Here is a 17,910-nt window from a genome sequence, read left to right as displayed (position 1 = left end):
GCTGGGGATGTGGCTCAAGCATTATGGCATGCATGCGCCCGGGTTCGGTCCTCAGCACCACATACAAACAAAGATGTTGTGTCCGCTGAAAACTAAAAAATAAATATTAATTCTCTCTCTCTCTTTAAAAAAAAAAAGTTTAGATAAGTCATGGTGGCACACACTTATAATCCCATCAACTTGGGAGGCTGAGGCAGGATGATTTTAAGTTTGAGGCCAGCCTCTGCCATTTAGCAAGGCCCTAACTAAAAATAAAATATAAAAAGAACTAGAGGGGCTGGGGATGTGGCTCAAGCGGTAGTGCGCTCGCCTGGCATACGTGCGGCCCGGGTTCAATCCTCAGCACCACATACAAACAAAGATGTGTCCGCCGAAAACTAAAAAAAAAATAAGTAAATAAATATAAAAAAATAAATAAATAAAATAAAAAGAACTAGAAATGTAGCTCAGTGGTAGAGTACCCCTGAGTTCAATCCCCAGTAACAAAAAGAACAAGGAAACAAAAACAAAAACAAAACCAGTCTAGCTGAGTTGACTCAAGGGTATATCACTGCACCTCAGGGTAGACAAGTAAGTAATGAGGAGAAAATTGCTTTTGTATAATATTATAGCTAGTAGGATGGGAATGGGAATATCATCTTCTGCAAACTCCTAATAATTCTTAAGATCTAGGTGATAATTATCAGAGGGCCAATACTATCAAAATGAAGGAGTGATCTGGCATTACCTGTTTCCTGAAAGATGTACATTACCAAATTATTAAGTAACTCCCCCATCAGAATCAGATCAAACAGCATATTGGGAATTTAGGGGTCATAAGAATATGTTAAGCCTTCAGGGATTCAATGAGCAAAATCCAGGACATGGTCAAGTCTCCATTAACAAGCAACTCAGTTTTTTCAATCAATTAAATTACAACAAGGAAAAGAAAGAGAAGGGGGAAAACCCTTGATTAAAGGAGACATAAAATAACAAGACATACAAATCTGTCCGTGACAATTTAGGTTTAGGCCTGTTGCCCCAGGATAGGCTAGCATGTGCCCTGGGTTTGATTTCCAACACCACAAAGGGTGTTGGGGGGAAACAGAGTATTACTTATTCCAAAAAAAATTATAAAAATCATTTGAACACTAACTAAACATTTGACAATATTGATAAATTATTAATTTAGGTATGTGCTAACATGATGTGGTTCTTCTTTTAAAGAATCCTTATCCTTAAAGATACAAACTGAAATATTTACACATAAAATAACATTAAGTCTGAGATTTGCTTCAAAATAAGAAAGAAAAAAAGAGAAGGTGGGGCTGTAGAATATATACACATATATAATATTGACCTGAGTTGATAATGTAGGCTATAGTACATCTTTCTCTTCTCTGGAATGCTCTTGAGATTTTTTCCCATAATACAACATTATATTCAGTATAACAAAATTTTCCTACTTCTAGAAACAGAAATATTCTAGAACGCATCATCTTCCTACTTTTAAGCCAGGAGTGAGCATCTGGCATTTTGTTGAACAGAAAAGTCATATGTTTATAGTTATATTGAGAGTCTGGTGAAGCCAGGGTCTCTGAAAAACTCTCCCCATACAAGGTTTCCTGGGGTTAAATCAGCTAGTATTCTTCATTACTTCACCTTTCCATTAAAAAGACAAAACCCAAAACCAGTGTTTCCTTCCCTAATAAGAGAATCACTTCTCCTGAAGATACTCTGAAGTCACTCCTTCCCTGACACAGGATAAATGAATACCTGAACACCATTCTGATGAGTTTTCCACTGCCACATAATGGTCCTTTTAAAATAATGTAATTCAGAGTGTTTCTCATTTGTGGGAGGCCATCCTTGCACATGATTTGAGTTACTTCCCTGACTGGGTGAGAGGCGCTCGATCGCTTAGACACATCTTCGTGTCCAGAGCTTTCCCCACCCTTCTCAGTTAGGAGGGCTTGTCTATGTGGAAGCATGTATGGCCACTACCCCGAAGACCCAATTGTCGCACCTGACCTTGGGACATTGCCCCCCTTAATCTTCATTGGATGGGATTTTTCCCCCAGAATTTTTTATTCCCCAATAAAAGTCCACTCCCTGGCGTGTGTTTTTTCTCTCTCTCTCTCTCTCTCTCTCTCTCCCTCCCTCTCCCTCTCCCTCTCCCTCTCTCTCTCTCTCTCTCTCTCTCTCTCCCTCTTTCTCTCTCTCTCTCCTCTTCAGTAAACCTTGCTACCCTAATAGGTAGCTTGAGGCTGGGGGTAGGAGAAGCCGTCCTGGAGCTTGTTTAAAGGTAATTAGAGTCCATCTCTTTAATTCAAACTCCCTTTGCATTTCTCACATAGCCCGAACCTTCACTTATGAAGCCTGTGCTGGCGCAGGCTAAACTCATTTCCATCTCTGTCTTGGCAAGTCCAAAGGGCGTCTTCAGAGATAAAATTAGTGAGCTGCATACAAGGGCAGTAGGGTACCTAGCTACCATGGCCTTTCCTTAGCCAGGAAAAAGGCTTTCGTGGTAAGGATATATGGTAAGGGATACTGTCCCCAGGAAAGTCGGAACACGAGAAAATGGAAACAAAATGAAGTTATGAGGATGGCAGGTATTAGTCTAAATGTGACATGTATTAACTTGTTTAATGCTTACTGCAATCCTTGAAGTAGTGTTATTACCCTCATTTTAATGATGCAGAATACTGAGGTAGAAAAAAGGGAAGTCATTTGCCTATAACTGGTATATGGAAGGGTCAAGAAAAAAACAAGTTCTGGAGATGTTCCTCTTTTGGAATTAATTTGAAAAGCAGTTGTTTAAAAGAAGAAAGACAAGAAAAGCAGGTGTTGGTAAAATGAAAACAGTGCTTTCTGTTTGGCAGGAAATAATATTGATGCTAGCCCAAAAAGGGTTCAAAGGCTGCCTCATTTTGGAGGAGGTCCAAAGTAACACCTGTCCTTTTGCCATACAAGTCTACAAAAAGCCTCACACGGGAGGGGCCAGAGGGCTGACTGGCACAATGGCTGAAAGTTTCAATAGCAACCTCCTTGTTGCCAAAGAAATTCAAGCAAAGGTTGAACAGCTTTTGTTAGACATTACATGGAAGGTATTGCTATGCAGTAAGAAAGCAGGTTAAAGCTAAAATCCTTCCAATACAGAGATCACTCTTCTAAGAATTTCTTGCTACAAACTCTCAAGTCTAAGGCAATTCAAAACTAAATCAAAATCTAAATCATTCTATGTTCCAGGAAGGTACTACCATCAAAATTCTATGCCCAGCAGACCTAAAGCTGGGACAGTAACCATATCCTCTCTCTCTTCAGGGATACCAGTTAACACCACAGACTTCAACAATCTTTTAAAACAGGGTCATTCCAAAAATGCAATACTACCAATGCTTGAGTGCCAAGCAATTAAATGCAATCACAGTCTTAGAAGATTTACAAGTTGACTACAGGTTGGAGGTATTTAATTCAATCAGATGATAATCAAATTTATTTTGCCTCTTAAAGTTGATCATACCCATCAAGGTTGATCTATAACAGACTCATCCCTTCCAATCAAGACACAAACAAGAATGGAGTATAGAGCTAGATGGTACAGTAATGCACACCTGTAGCCCCAGCATTTGGGAGGTTGAGGAAGAAGAATTCCTTGAGTCTGGGAGTTCAGGGTCATCCTAAGTGACTATATGGGACCCCACCTCAAAACAAAACAAAACAAAAAACAAAAACTAAAGAATTGTAGCATAGAGTTAGAGTGGAAACAACAATTGTTCTTCAAATTATTATGGACAATGATTTGTAAGATCCCAAGACTATCCATTTCTAAGATGCAATCAGTAAAGAGGTTGAATAACAACTTTGAACAGGGTCAGTTCTCACTACACTATGAAGCAAAGGGATGCTGGTTTTACCTCTTTGAGGGAATGCAGCCAAGTCTTAATAGCTGCACCAGTTTGCAAAGGCTGCCATAACAAAATATCACAGACTGGACGGCTTAAACAACAGAAGTTTGTTTCCTCAAAGTTTAGGAGTCTGGAAGTCCAGGAGTAAGGTGTTAGCGCAAAGTATTGGCAGAACTGGTTCTTTCTGAGGGCAAACTCCTTGATTTGCAAATGGCCATGTTCTCCCTATGTCTTCACAGACCTTCATTCTATGCACACTTGTGTCCTAATCCTCTCTTCTTGTAAGGACATAAATCATAGAATTAGGGTGCATCCCAGTGACCTCATTTAACTTTAATTATCTCTCTAAAGACTGTTTCTAACTATAGTCACATTCTGAAGTACTGGGGATTAAGCCTTTAACCTATGAATATTGGAGAGACATAATTTAGTTCATAACAATAGTTGTATTTCAAAAAGGATAAAAGACATTTCTATATGACTACTGAGAGGTGGTAGATCCTAACTCCTTCTCTCTTGGTCTAATTTTAAATAGAGGTCAAAGCCACTGCCAGTAGCTCTCAATTTTTACTTCTTTTCTTATTCACATTATTTACTGAAACTGTTTTCCTCCTCTTTCCACTTACTCACTTGATTAATAACAATAAAGTTCAATAGGCACATATTCATGGGTAAGGATTTTGTAGAATGGAAGCCTGTCATTGTGTGCACTGTTTCTGTCCTAGATTCTAAATGTGAACACAGAGCACACCACTGATTGGTGGGGATAGAAAGAAACAGGAGTAAAAGCTAACAAAATGGAATGATGTAAGCATAGAAGAAAAACAGGTTTTTAAAAGCAGGCAATAAAAATAATGGCCTAGAAGTGACCCTGGACTGTGAGAATACCAATTCTCATCCCAGACTGAAGGGGGATTTATTAAAGAATGTTATAAATATGTTACCTTGAGATAAATGAAGACCTGGGGCTGCAAAATTTATTTTGGTTCAGGACACATTATACTGCATATAGGAAGTATCATAGAGAAGCAGAACAGTATAGTTTACGAATATGATTTTTAAAGCCAGACTGCAGGTTTTAGTCTCAGCTGTATTATCTTAAGCAATTTATTTAATCTCTCCAGCTGCCCCTTGTATGAAATGAGCAGTGATAATAAAATCTATCCTCATGGAATCAGTGTGTGAAAACTGAATCACCTACAAATTTAAAGTTCTTAAAACAATGACTGGAGCTATTAAGTCCTTGGTGTTTGTTAACTTACTAAATAAATACTACTCAATTCCACATATTTTATCAGAAACATTATAATAATAAAGGGGTTAATACCATGGACATATTGGTATAAGAAGCTGTGGGGCTGAATGACAATTTCCACTATTTAGGAATAACTTTCTTAACCTCTCTGTAAAAGAGTGTCTTCACCTATAAAGTAGATTTATTTGGATTACCTACCTCATCAATAAAATGAACTTTTGTTGTTTACCTCATCAGAGTATTTTTATTTTTAAGGATTAAGTAAATAAACATATAGATCATTTAGAAAAAAGTTTAGTACACAATAAATGCTCAGCAAATGTTTCTTAATCTTCTTGTTTCATTTCTTAATTTTCTTCTATAGCCAAGATTTAAAAAAAGGATAAAAATAGTGGAAATAGAATAAATTCTAACAGGTTAGTAAATCAACCAATAATCTCTGATAATAGAAACATGACCTTAAGGGTCTTCTCCTCCCTGCCAAGATGAGGAAACAGAGGTAAGATATATCCTTGTGCTTTAGAATTTAAAAATAAAAAATCAGCAATGCATGAAAGCCTACTCCTATAGTTCCAGCTACTCAGGAGGCTGAGGCAAAAGGATGGGTCACTTGGGCCCAGGAGTTTGAGGTCAGCTTGTGCACCATAGTGAGATCCTGTATAATAAAAACAAAACAAAAACCCTAAAATACTACCCCCCCAAAAAAAATCACATGAAATATGTAAAACCACATATGATAGACAGAAGGAGAACACACAAAGTAAACTCTAAGATTGCCCTAGGAAACTGGAGGAATAACATGTCAACACAAGAATGGTTGGCAAAAAGAGCCTAGCAGTCTCCCTGAGTTAGGGAACAGAACTGAGAATGTGGGAATGCTAAGGTGGCTAGAATTTGTAAGGCTGAGTATCAGAGAGCAGAGAGCTGTACAGAAAAAAACTCTGCAGGAAGTTCCTCTTTAAGTTTTTAGCCAAGTACCAACCAGCACATGTGAAAAAGAAAATTGTCCAAGAAAAGGAGCAGGTGGCACTCTCTCCAGAGCTCACACAGTGCCAGGACAGTTTGTTCCCATCAGTCCAAGGGGGAAAAAACAATAAACAGGCATCAGGTGGAGTACTCAGAAAGTATTGCTTTAGTAGAAAGGAAAAATCAGTCCCAAATGGTACTCTGGTCTTACCAAACCTAAAAGAGGTTAAGACCATGGACATACTGGGAAAAAAAAAAAAAAAAAAAGTATACCAATAAAAGTATTCCTCAAAAAGTACCAAACTATTTCCAAGTAACTGAATCCCAGAATCTCAATATTATTTAAAGGAGTACAAAAATATTCTGTAAATAAGTTAAAGTCATCTTGTCATATCACTGAACTGATATTTTGCATGGAACAGATATAAAAGAAGAATAAACACCAATCAAACATGTGAACAAGTCTAAGGGAAAAAATACCCATAAATTTAACAAGTTTTTATCCCAATACTGCAAAACAATGCCCTAGGTTGTGTGTTCTAGCTTCAAGCCTTGTGCAAAGATTGGGCATACCTTAGGCTGTAGGTGCTACTCAACTTACTGTCTTTCTCAGATTCATACCAAAGATCAGTTACTCCAGAAGGGGTGCCCTCAGGGAGGAGTCAATTTCTGACAATGTCCTATGTCAGTATCACTATCCCAAGTTGTCTTCAGAATTTGAGCTCCTATATCAAATCCTGTAATTCAAAACTTGTGCTTTCCACTTTTAGTTTTTAACGTTACTTTTTTTGTTGTTGTTGTTTCGTAACAAAAAGCTTTACCAAGGAGCTGGGGCTCAGAGGTAGAGCACTTACCTAAGGCACTGGGTTCAATCCTCAGCACCACATAAAAATAAAGATATTGTGTTCACCTACAACTATAAAATAAATGTTTAAAAAAAGCTTTACCATTACTTACCTACTAATCAATCACACCTTTCTTTTTGAATTTTTTTTTTCTCAACTGGCTTCCAAGATACCTTTCTTGGTTCTTCCTAAACAGCTAGTCTTTTCTGGTTTCTCCTTTGCCAGTTCATCATTATCTCCCTAACCTCTAGAAGTCAGATTACCTCAAGACTCAATCTTTGGATATATCTATTAAGTGTCACTGGCTGGAGGAACCCATAAATCTAATGATTCATATCATATATATCACCTCAATTTCTAATTGTATACCTGTAACCCAGACCTTGTTTATCTCTCATTAAAGGTGTAATTAACTATAGATATTTTACAGTATCAGTTTATAATCAACTCCAATTTTCTAGCTTTTCAGTCCAAAATTTCTAGTCATCTTTAACTTCCCTTTTTTCATAAACCTGAATCTAATCCATCAAAACAATCCTATCAAATTCATCTTCAAAACACATTCCAAATCTAATCATTTCTTACACCTGCATCATCATAGGTTTAAATAACCATTGTCTCTTAACCTGGATTACACCAATAGCCTTTTAACTTTTGAACAGGATATTCTCTGACTTTAAACCCTCCAATGGCTACTTACCTCACTCAGCATAAAAATAAATACAATGGCATTTAAATTTCTACTTAATCTGCCTCCCCACTACATCTCAGACCTGATTTCCTACCAATAATCACCTTATTTATTTGAAACCAGGTTCATGGAACTCTGTGCTGCACAAACTATACATAAAGCAAGCTCCTAAACTAGGCCCTTGACACTTTTCCTTCAGATCCCTCCATTCTGTCTCCAAGACTTTCTTCTGATCTTTTCTCATACATCAATTCATCAGTGAGGACCTCCCTGACCATCTCATAGAAAACGTCAACTCCTGGCTGGCCCTCACATTTTCTATTCCCCTTATTTTACTGCATTTTCTCAGTAGCAATTCTGGCCATCCATTATGTTATTTATCTACTCATTAACTTGTTTGTCTCTCTGTCTCCCCTAGAACCTAAGTTCAGAGGATAGGGACTTATCACTTTGTGGTCACTATTTTGTCTTCCATGCCCAAGGCTAAGTAAGTCCAGTGCATAGTATGCCCTGAAGTAATACTGAATATATAAAAAGGAAGGCAGAAAGAAATACAAGAGGACTGTTTTCATCAACTTAAACACATAATTTAACCCATTTTGGTCTCCAATTTTCCTGCTGTGTAAAACATGAAATTTGAATGTTTTAATCTTTGAAGATCTCTAGCACCCATTTTGGTCTCCAATTTTCCTGCTGTGTAAAACATGAAGTTTGAATGTTTTAATCTTTGACGATCTCTAGCACGCTGTCCTGCTCTGGAGTGGTCACAGCTCACAGGATAGCCCTGTGGTCAGGATTGGCACATAAACAATCTTAACATACTAACGTATTTTTTTCTCCAGAAAATTTGAATATAGCAGAGATCTGTGAGTTCCCTTTATTCTTCTCTGGATAGGACTTAAATCTTACTCAGATTCTTCCCATTATTAAGGAGTAAAGTATGGGTTTTATCTATAAGGTCAGAAGCAATCACCAAGACCCACATTCACATTACAACAGATTTCCTTACCTCCACTGCAGTGGGCAGCTGGAGCAGGGACTGCCAGGGCTGCTGTGGGCTTGTGGGCTCAGGAAAAAGGCAAGAGGAGAAGTAGCCAGAACACAATCAGCACTAAACGGGATTTTAACAAGGGAGAAAGCTGGAGTTGATGAGGGTGAGAACTTATGCTGGTTTACATCGGCTCCTCGGCAAAGAGTAGAGATTCTGACAAGGACCACGGTAGGAAAAAGAGGGTCAGTGATAATTTATCATCCAAAAAGAACATATTTGCAACTCATCAACTAGTAAAAAGCAGGTAACAGTTCATGTTCAATGACTAAAACTTCCTAAAGAAATGTATATGTCCACAAAAGTAAAACATCCTCAAAAGTTTATAAATTTCTGACTTTATCTACCATGACACCAACTTATTTGGCTAACTCTTCCCTAATGAGTACATTAAATTATGTCATTTCATTCCCTACAATAAACTTTGCTTCTATTTAAATCTGCTTCTATTTAAATCTGCTTCTATTTTAATTTTAAATTTAAATTTCTGGGTTCCTTTTCTCCCTGAAAACAATCTAACCATCTTTTTATTTTTATTTTTTGTGGTGCTGGGGATCAAACCCAGGGTCTTGTGCATGCGAGGCAAGCATTCTACCAACTGAGCTATATCCCCAGCCCCAATCTTAATATGTTCAGTCCTACTGAAGGTTATTAAATAAGATAATTAGATTCAAAACAGATAGGTAATAAATATAGATTTCTAATTTGTTGTCAATAGTAAGTATGACCCAGATGATGAAAAATAAATGACAGATTTACAGTATTTAATTTGCTATAGTATTGGCATGGCTTGTATATACATATAAAATATTTAATTATAATATTTTAATTACAAGATTAAAAAGTTACTTAAGTATCATAAAAGCACCTAACCTGTTTCAAAATAACATTACTTTCCTGTATTATTACTGCTGACTCTTTAGAATATGGATATGGTGACCTTCTGCTTATGTTTAATTACACATATTTAGAAGAAATCTTTGCCTTCCTTCTCATTAACCCTTGAACTGACTTCAGCTTATTTCTTAGGTAAGTACATTGGAGGCAGGTGTGATAAAATAGGAAAGGGGAGGTTGGACAACTATTTAAAATTAGTCATGCTCAAATTTCCACAAGCTCAACATATTTTCCCTTTATATAAGTTAGAGCTAATTAAACATATGCCACTTAATATTTGTTAGCATGAACAATATTGCTTATATCAAGTTTGAGAGCCTTAAATCTTACCACATAAAATGAAATTTAACTATTTTGATGGATGAATATATTATTGTTATTATAAAAGTCTATGACAACCAAATTTCATTTCCTTTTTAATCCTAATTACCACTCTGCAAACTGGTTATATGATGGGGTTTGAATCTAAGAAGCTGTGTTTGATAATGGAAAGATGATTTATAAACTACTTACTAGTTCCTTGGGTAGTATTTTCCAAATTTAGTCATTAAAACAAATACAAGGATTCCCAATACCACTGTATCAATATTCAAAAAGCATGACTATTGACCACTTACATTTTTTTAAACTACAAACTACATTTTAAAATTTCATTTTCCTATCAAGTCATCTTTACTTTAAATTAAGTTTCTTTTTTATGGCCATTTATAAGGGAATAAAATGCTCGATTATTTACTTCAAACAAGTGCTATTTTCCAGGGTCTGGTAGAATTAGTAGTAATTCAATCAATGAGCATCAACAGACATTGAAAGGCATCAGCCCAAAGGAAGCCACTGAAGAAATCTGACTAAGCCATAATGTCTGGGCATAAGCACTAACACCCAGGAAAAAAATCTGAAGTGCAGTCTCTCCACCCTGTGAGTTAAGCAAAGGCATTTCAAGGTGAAATGGATTCTAGGACTCTTCTTCCATTGGTTCTCTATCTGATCAATTCCCTCAGCACTTCATTAAATAAGCCTCAGTGGCTCTTGGAAATGTCACTCTGCAGTGGAGCCTTTCCTCATTTCTGAGACTTGAAATTCTCACATGATAAAGCACTTTTTTATATTGACCTATAGAGAAATAAGATTTAAGGCACATCCTAAAGGAGCCCCATTTTGGCTCTAAAAGGGCAGGTCTGAGGGTCTGAGCTGACAGGCTAGGGGCAGGAATGCAACACTCTTCAGTCAGAGGAGGTACTTTTCATTTCCATCTGTTTCTCACATTCCTGGGGCTTGTATTTGCAGCTTTGACACTAATTTTAAACTAGCACTTGCTTTCAATACAAGGAAAAAACTATTTTCGTTGTTATCGCAGTTCCCCAAGTGCCTAGGAACCCTAAAATTATATCCAACTCAAGTTTCCTGAATTGGAAACTCCACAGCCTTGGACAGGGACCACGAATTTGACCTTGAATTACTGAAGCCAGCTCAACCCTCTTCCCGACAGGCATCTCCAAGGCAGTCTTCATCCAAGCAAATGAAGCTGTGTTAGTTGGCATTAGTTCTTTTCCTGACATTCTCCGGTTTCCAGTCAGAGACCCCAGCCTCCTTACTGAATCCGCAGGCAAGGTGCGCCCAGTCTCTCCCTTCTCCGTTTCATCATTCTCCTGGCTATTCAAGCTCTGCCCTCCTTGGCAGGAAGTTCTCTCACACAAAGGATACATCAGCCAAAAGAAATTTACAAAGGCTCCCCAAACTTACAGGGAAAATTAAAGAACTTTTCTCCAAAACCATGATATTCAGAATCCCCTCTCCCCCCTAAAAAAAGACCTAAAAGCCCAGGAGGCAGTAGGGAGCCAGAGTGAATTTCAGATCCCAAATGAATCAGCTGTCCTCTGATCTGCTTGACATCATTCACACTCAGTAGACAGCAAATCAGAGCCCCAGAGAGCACCTTGTTCCTTGTCAGTGACAAGCACCAAATTCCCTCTCCGACAAATCAGCTGCAACCTCCAACTCAGAGCTGGCAGCAGTGAAGGCCCTGGCAGAAACTGTACATACCAACTTGAAAACTCACACTATGTCAGAAATACTATTAACCCAGGAGGCATAGGCTAGGCTACAACAGCTGTTGCAATGAGCCGGGGATTGGAAGATAGCTCATTATTTTACCAATTTGGGATCTGTAATATGCTAAGAATAATCGGGCATTTCTGCAACACTGTTCATTCCCAGGCCTAGAGAAGGATGACAGGGCCTTAACATTAGAGCTCAAAGTATAGTCTTATTCAAATTCTGACTCTGACCAATTTAAGGAACTCATACTGCTTGTAAGCTTGAAACCACTTTTTATTCAATTTCTATTATTATCTAATCATTTGAAAAATCTTGTAATGAGAAAAGCATAAGGAAAGTTAAGAAAATAAATCCATGGGCCGGGATTGTGGCTCAGTGGCAGAGTGCTTGCCTCGAGCATGTGAGGAACTATGTTCAATCCTCAGCACCACATACAAAAATAAATGAACAAAATAAAAGACTGCGCCCATGGGAAAAAAAAAGAAAAGAAGCCCAGAAACTAATTTAATTTCATCCAATAACCATTAATGAAAGCATGTTTTTTTTTTTGAGAGAGAGAGAGAGAGAGAATTTTTTTTTAATATTTATTTTTTCAGTTTTCAGCAGAAACAACATCTTTGTTTGTATGTGGTTCGAGGATCGAACCCGGACCACACGCATGCCAGGCCAGCGCGCTACCACTTGAGCCACAACCCCAGCCCAAATGAAAGCATTTATATGGCAGACTTTCTACAAGACTTTAAGGTAAGCTGCAGAAGATCTCTTTTGAATTAAGCTACTTAACTTGTGTATGCTTTGGTTTCCCCACCTGTAAAATGAAGATAATTAAGGATGTAGTGAAGATAGATATATGTAAGACAGAAAGTACCTATCACAGAGAAAGCACCATAGAAGCGTTAGCTATTGATATCGGTCTTCCTCTCCAGGAACTATCTCCACACTAAAGGGCATATGTCTAAATGAATAGGAAATCATCTGAGAAATCCAAGGAACAAGGTAAACTGTGAGTTAGAGACTGGTAGCCAAAAGGTAAGCAACAGTGTTGACCCTGCTGCAGAGGACCTACACCAAAGGGCTCTTCTCATTCATCTAAATGGTAGAGCATGTTAAACTGTTTTCTAGAGTAACATTCAAAGGACTAACTAATTCATACTCCAACCAGTGCTTTTTCAATGCAGGTCATGGCTCTTTGGAAAATCTTAAAACCAACTTAGGAAGTCAGGATCAACTTTTTTTTTTTTTAAGAGGATATAGAAATAGAAAAGAGAATATGAGAGCTTCACATATAAATTCTGTGAAATGTGTGTGTTTCTGACAACTACTGCTGAAATAATATAAACTATATGCAAACATGCATCATGAGTAGCAATGAAAATCTATTTGTTATTAAGTGTCAGCGTCTAAAATATTTGAAAGACACTGTTCTGTTTTGTTTTTGATTTTTATTCTGATACTAGGAATTTAATCCAGGGCATTGTACATGCTAGGCCTACCACTGAAACTACATCTCTGGCCCTTTCTTAAATTTTATTTTGAGATAGGGTCTAAGTTGCCGAGACTGGCCTCCAACTTGTGATACTCCTACCTCAAATTTCCATGCGGCTATAATTACAGGTGTTCATCATTGTACCAGGCTCACTGTTCTAGTTTAATCACGAAAGCAAATTCCCAACACTTAGCATCTTGTAGGCACTTACTTTCCCCCCCCACATACACACATTTGTTTAATTCCTCAGCTCTCACAGCTCTGGTTCTCCATGAGTCCTAAAGATAACCAAATTCTCTCTCAGATATGTAACACCTCTCAGTAGTGCACTTTGGAAAGCATCACATTGATATCAAGGTCAGTCACAAAAGCCCCAGCCTCAGGCTGTCCCATCCACAGTTGAGGCTTCCAATTATGTAGGGTTCTAAGTTTCCACTAGGTATTCTCCAGTTCTTCTTAATACTCAAGACAGGGCTCAACACTTTGCGGTACAGCAAATGAAACATCTACCTTTTCTTATTCATTTATACAAATTGATCACAAACTTAGAGCCAGGGTAGAAAGGCCTCTAACATGGATCACTCATTTTAGAGATCCTGTGTTTGTGAAATAACATAAACACTAAAAAAGTTAGCTCATTAAAGAAATGAGGATGGAGGCTAGGGCTAGAGTGCTTGCCTAACATGCATGAAGCACTGGGTTTGATCCTCAGCACCACATAAAATAAATAAAATAAAATAAATAAAAAAAATAAAGGCATTCTGTCCATCTACAAATACAGGGGGGAAAAAATGAAAGAAAGAAATGAGGATGCCTCTGCCAATGAGATATGACATTCTGCCGTAACAAAATGGAATCCTAAAAATTTACTCTTGTAACTTACTGTTTGGGCTCCAGAAAAACACTTGTCCATATTTTCATTCCCATATCCTTAAAAAAAAAAGGCAACTCTGTTGGAATTCCATGTGTGGATTATAAAACTGTAAATTTCAGAGAAAACTGTGCTTGAGAGTATGGAATATTTGGGCAGCACAGGGTTTTTGAAATGAAAAGACAACCTGTCAAATCTTTCTTTCAGATAATATGAAAATAATAATCTATTGCCTAAAAAAATTATTGACTAATACTAGAGTTAAACATCCACTTACCTGACTTCCTTCTGTTTACATTCATGGTTCTGAAAGTACTCATAATTTAAGTCAGGGTTCATAACAATTGTACACAGCAATTGAGAATCATTTTGAAGAATTAAGGAATTCATATTACTAGTAAATGTATTTAGGAACATTACAAAGGTTAAGAAACCAACATTTTACACTGGCAAATGTTTAATTAATGCTAGAATCATAATTAACTTTTATAAAAATGCATATCAGAGGTAATTAGAAATTGTTTAAATAAGTTGAATTTAATCTTTAGTAATTTTGAATATTTAAAAAGAAAAATAATTTTTAAAGTATGGAAATTCTCCATTTTTGCATTTTAATTTATATTTTTGGTACTCTCTGAATACAACATCTTATTTTAAAATCCTATAGATCACTAAAAATGAAAATAAGTTGTACTCACTACAGAGGGGAAAATAAGGAAGTAGAGCTTGGGAAAGAAAAAAGAAAATTTACAAACAAGTTGTTTAACTTACATTTGGAAAAAAACATTTGCTAACACCAAAAGTGAACAGATTTTACCTGTACTTTACAAAAAGGCACACATAAAATTATTATCACTGAAGAAAACAGTAAATAAACAGAAATCATGGCCTTCAAAAAAGACAAGTAAATTCCATATAGAATGCTAATGTGATTGCTCTTAAAAAGAATAATACTATCTATCCAATATTTACCTAAATACAAAGATTCTCCCTTCATGGTTTAAAAGTAAAACAGGGGCTGGGGATGTGGCTCAAGCGGTAGCGAGTTCGCCTGGCATGCGTGTGGCCCGGGTTCGATTCTCAGCACCACATACCAACAAAGATGTTGTGTCCGCCAAGAACTAAAAAATGAATATTAAAAATTCTCTCTCTCTCTCTCTCTCTCTCTCTCTCTCTCTCTCTCTCCTCTCTCATTCTCTCTTTAAAAAAAAAATAAAAGTAAAACAATCATAAAAAACAAAGGGAAAGTTAGGTTTAATGTAAATGATTATGAAATTTGATGCTAAAATGCCTAAACATAAAAGATGATTTTTAAAATGATGAAACAAATAGGATAGAAAAAAGATTTAAATAGGGGGCTGGGACTCGGATTCAGTGGTGGAGTGCCTGCCTTGCACATGTGAGGCACTGAGTTCAATCCTCGGTGCCACATAAAAATAAATAAATAAAGATATTCTGTCCATTTAAGAAAATATTTTTTAAAAAATACTTAAATAAAATTAGTAACTTAACTGGTATTATAGTAAGAGACAAAAATTATGCCTAATATTTTTAAAGGAAAATATTACTCAATGCTATAGATTACAATAGGAACAAAATCATATTAGACAACAAATTATAATATACATATTACTGACCTACGTGAATATGAAAAAAGGAAGTAAAAATGAATGAGAATTTCATTAGATTTATACTTGATGCAAAAAAATATACATTTTGAGAGAACCCAAAAAAAAATCTTCCAATTTTAGGTACTGCCCTAAAAGACTAGAATATTTCCATGTGTAACTATGAGATTATGGAACAGAACTAGCCATTCCACTACAAACCACCATATGACTAGACAAAATCCATAAGGCAACAGTTTTCAGGCTCTGGGAAACAGGTAATAGAAGAATATACACCCAGAAAGAAAGAAAACTCAAAATGTGAGCTGCCCCCAAACTGCCTGGGAACACTTTTCTTACATGGCACAGAGAGCTAGAGTTCAAATAGAGCACAGTAGTTCCACAAAGCTGAGGTGGCACATGTTAGAAGTCAGGGAAGCTAATCAAATAGACATTAATAATTCATCAAGAAAAACAACATATTAGGCCACAAAAGAAATCTTAAAAAAATTCAGGGCTGGAATTGTAGCTCAGTAATAGAACACTTGCCTAGCATGTGCTAGGCATAAATAAATAAATAAATAAATAAAAATAAAGGCATTGTGAAAAAATTCTTTAAAAAAAAGAAAAGAAATTTCAAAAGGTTAAAATCCTATAAGTTACATTGCCTGACCAAAACCTGAAAATTAATTACCATAAAATACCCCAATATTTGGAAAATAAATAACACACTTCTAAATAATCTACTGGTCAAACATGAAATGACAAAGAAAACTAAAAAATACTTTGGATTAAACTATAATGAAGATACATGTACCAAACTTTATAGAATACAGCTAAAAGAGTGCTGAGAGGGAAATTTATACCTTTAAATGTTTATACTAAAACTTTTGTTTTGACACAATTTTTAAAGCTGTAAGAATTAATTCAAAGGGATTAAAACCCACACATTTAAAAGGTAAAATTACAAACTTCTAGATTGGCAAAGATCCTCATGATCTTGGGATAGGCAAAGATTTCTTGAACAGAACATGATTAGATACTAACCATGAAAACTCACAAACTAAACAATATTATAATTAAGACTTTCTGCTCTTTGAAACATGACATTCTAAAAAGGATAAGGTAAACCACAGACAGGAAGAAAATAGTCTCTCTCTGTTTTAGAAAAGTGTATAATATCTGGATAATATACCTCTCTTACAACTCAAAAGTCATTTTAAAAATTCGGTTTTTTTCAAAATGGGCAAAAGATTTGACACTTATTTCATAAAATAAGATATACAATGACCAACAAGGGCATGGAAAACATCATTATTCATCTGTGAACTACAGGTTAAAACCTCAGTGAGATACCAGTCTATACCTACTCAAAAGGCTCACATGTAGTAACACGTGTCAGTTGGAAATTCAAGCACATTTTACCTAGTTCTCTGCTAAGGATATCAGGAGGCTGTAATCAAGGTTTAACTGGGCTGTTTTCCATTAGGAGACATGATTCAGGAAGAATTCATTTTTTGGAGGGAGGGCGGGAAAGTACTGAGGATGGATCCCAGGACTTCCTGCATGCTAGCCAAGTACTCTATCACTGAGCTAAACTCCCCACTCAGTAAGAATACACTTCTAAGCCCATTCAGGTAGTTGGCAGGTATTTCCTTGTTGCTGTAGGACAGGGGGTCCTAATTTCTTGCTGGCTATCAGTTCCTAGAAGCTACTAGAAGTTCCTTTTCACCTAGGCTTTCCCAACATGGCTGCTTACTTTACCACACCAGTATGGTGAAGTAAAAATCTAGCAGAACCCTATCAGACAGCCCATCTGATAGGGTTCTGCTAGATTTTAGGAAACAACAGATTAATTTCAGTTATGTAAAATGTTTGCTTGTTAATGACCTTATTTTTAAAATCTGAATCTACCATCTTCTAGGTCAATGAAGTTTTATAAAAATACAGATACCCGGATTTACTCCAGACTCACTGTATCTCTTTACTTGATATTCCTAATATATTTTCAGTATTTTCTTGGTTTGTGGGTCGTGTCACAAGATTACTATATGTTATACAATAAGATATTTTTCCACTGTAAAAATTATGTTCATGTTTTCTAAGTCAGATATAATATTCAGTGTCTTCTTTGAAAAGAACTTCTTTTAGCAACATGTTGTTAAGACTTTTTGGATTGAATTTACTATTCTTATTTTGCATGCCACAGAAACAACTCAATTCCTTTGTTAGTTATATTATTTTTATTATAAACATTTATCTGAACTTTCACCACTGAAAAATTATCAGTAATAAATTA

General features: G+C 36.3%; 1 protein-coding gene across 12 annotated transcripts in view; it reads right to left on the bottom strand.

The window, feature by feature from the left end:
• Mast2 (microtubule associated serine/threonine kinase 2) overlaps positions 1-17,910 on the bottom strand; it is a 185,771-nt gene that overhangs the window by 85,661 nt on the left and 82,200 nt on the right. The window contains exons 1-2 of one of the 12 annotated variants that reach the window (XM_013364026.4): positions 11,185-11,249; positions 8,654-8,848 (exon numbers count right to left, since the gene is read on the bottom strand). The exons of the other annotated variants lie outside the window; for them this stretch is intronic. Of the exons in view, the coding sequence (XP_013219480.1) occupies positions 8,654-8,848; positions 11,185-11,234 (245 nt within the window). The 5' untranslated portion in view covers positions 11,235-11,249. Of the gene's footprint in view, positions 1-8,653; positions 8,849-11,184; positions 11,250-17,910 lie in introns of those variants that run through there. 12 annotated transcript variants of the gene reach the window in all.

Source organism: Ictidomys tridecemlineatus, chromosome 11, assembly GCF_052094955.1.
Source record: "Ictidomys tridecemlineatus isolate mIctTri1 chromosome 11, mIctTri1.hap1, whole genome shotgun sequence".
NCBI lineage: Eukaryota > Metazoa > Chordata > Mammalia > Rodentia > Sciuridae > Ictidomys > Ictidomys tridecemlineatus.
Note: the sequence above shows the minus strand (reverse complement) of the source record. Positions and strands in the feature narration are given on the sequence as shown.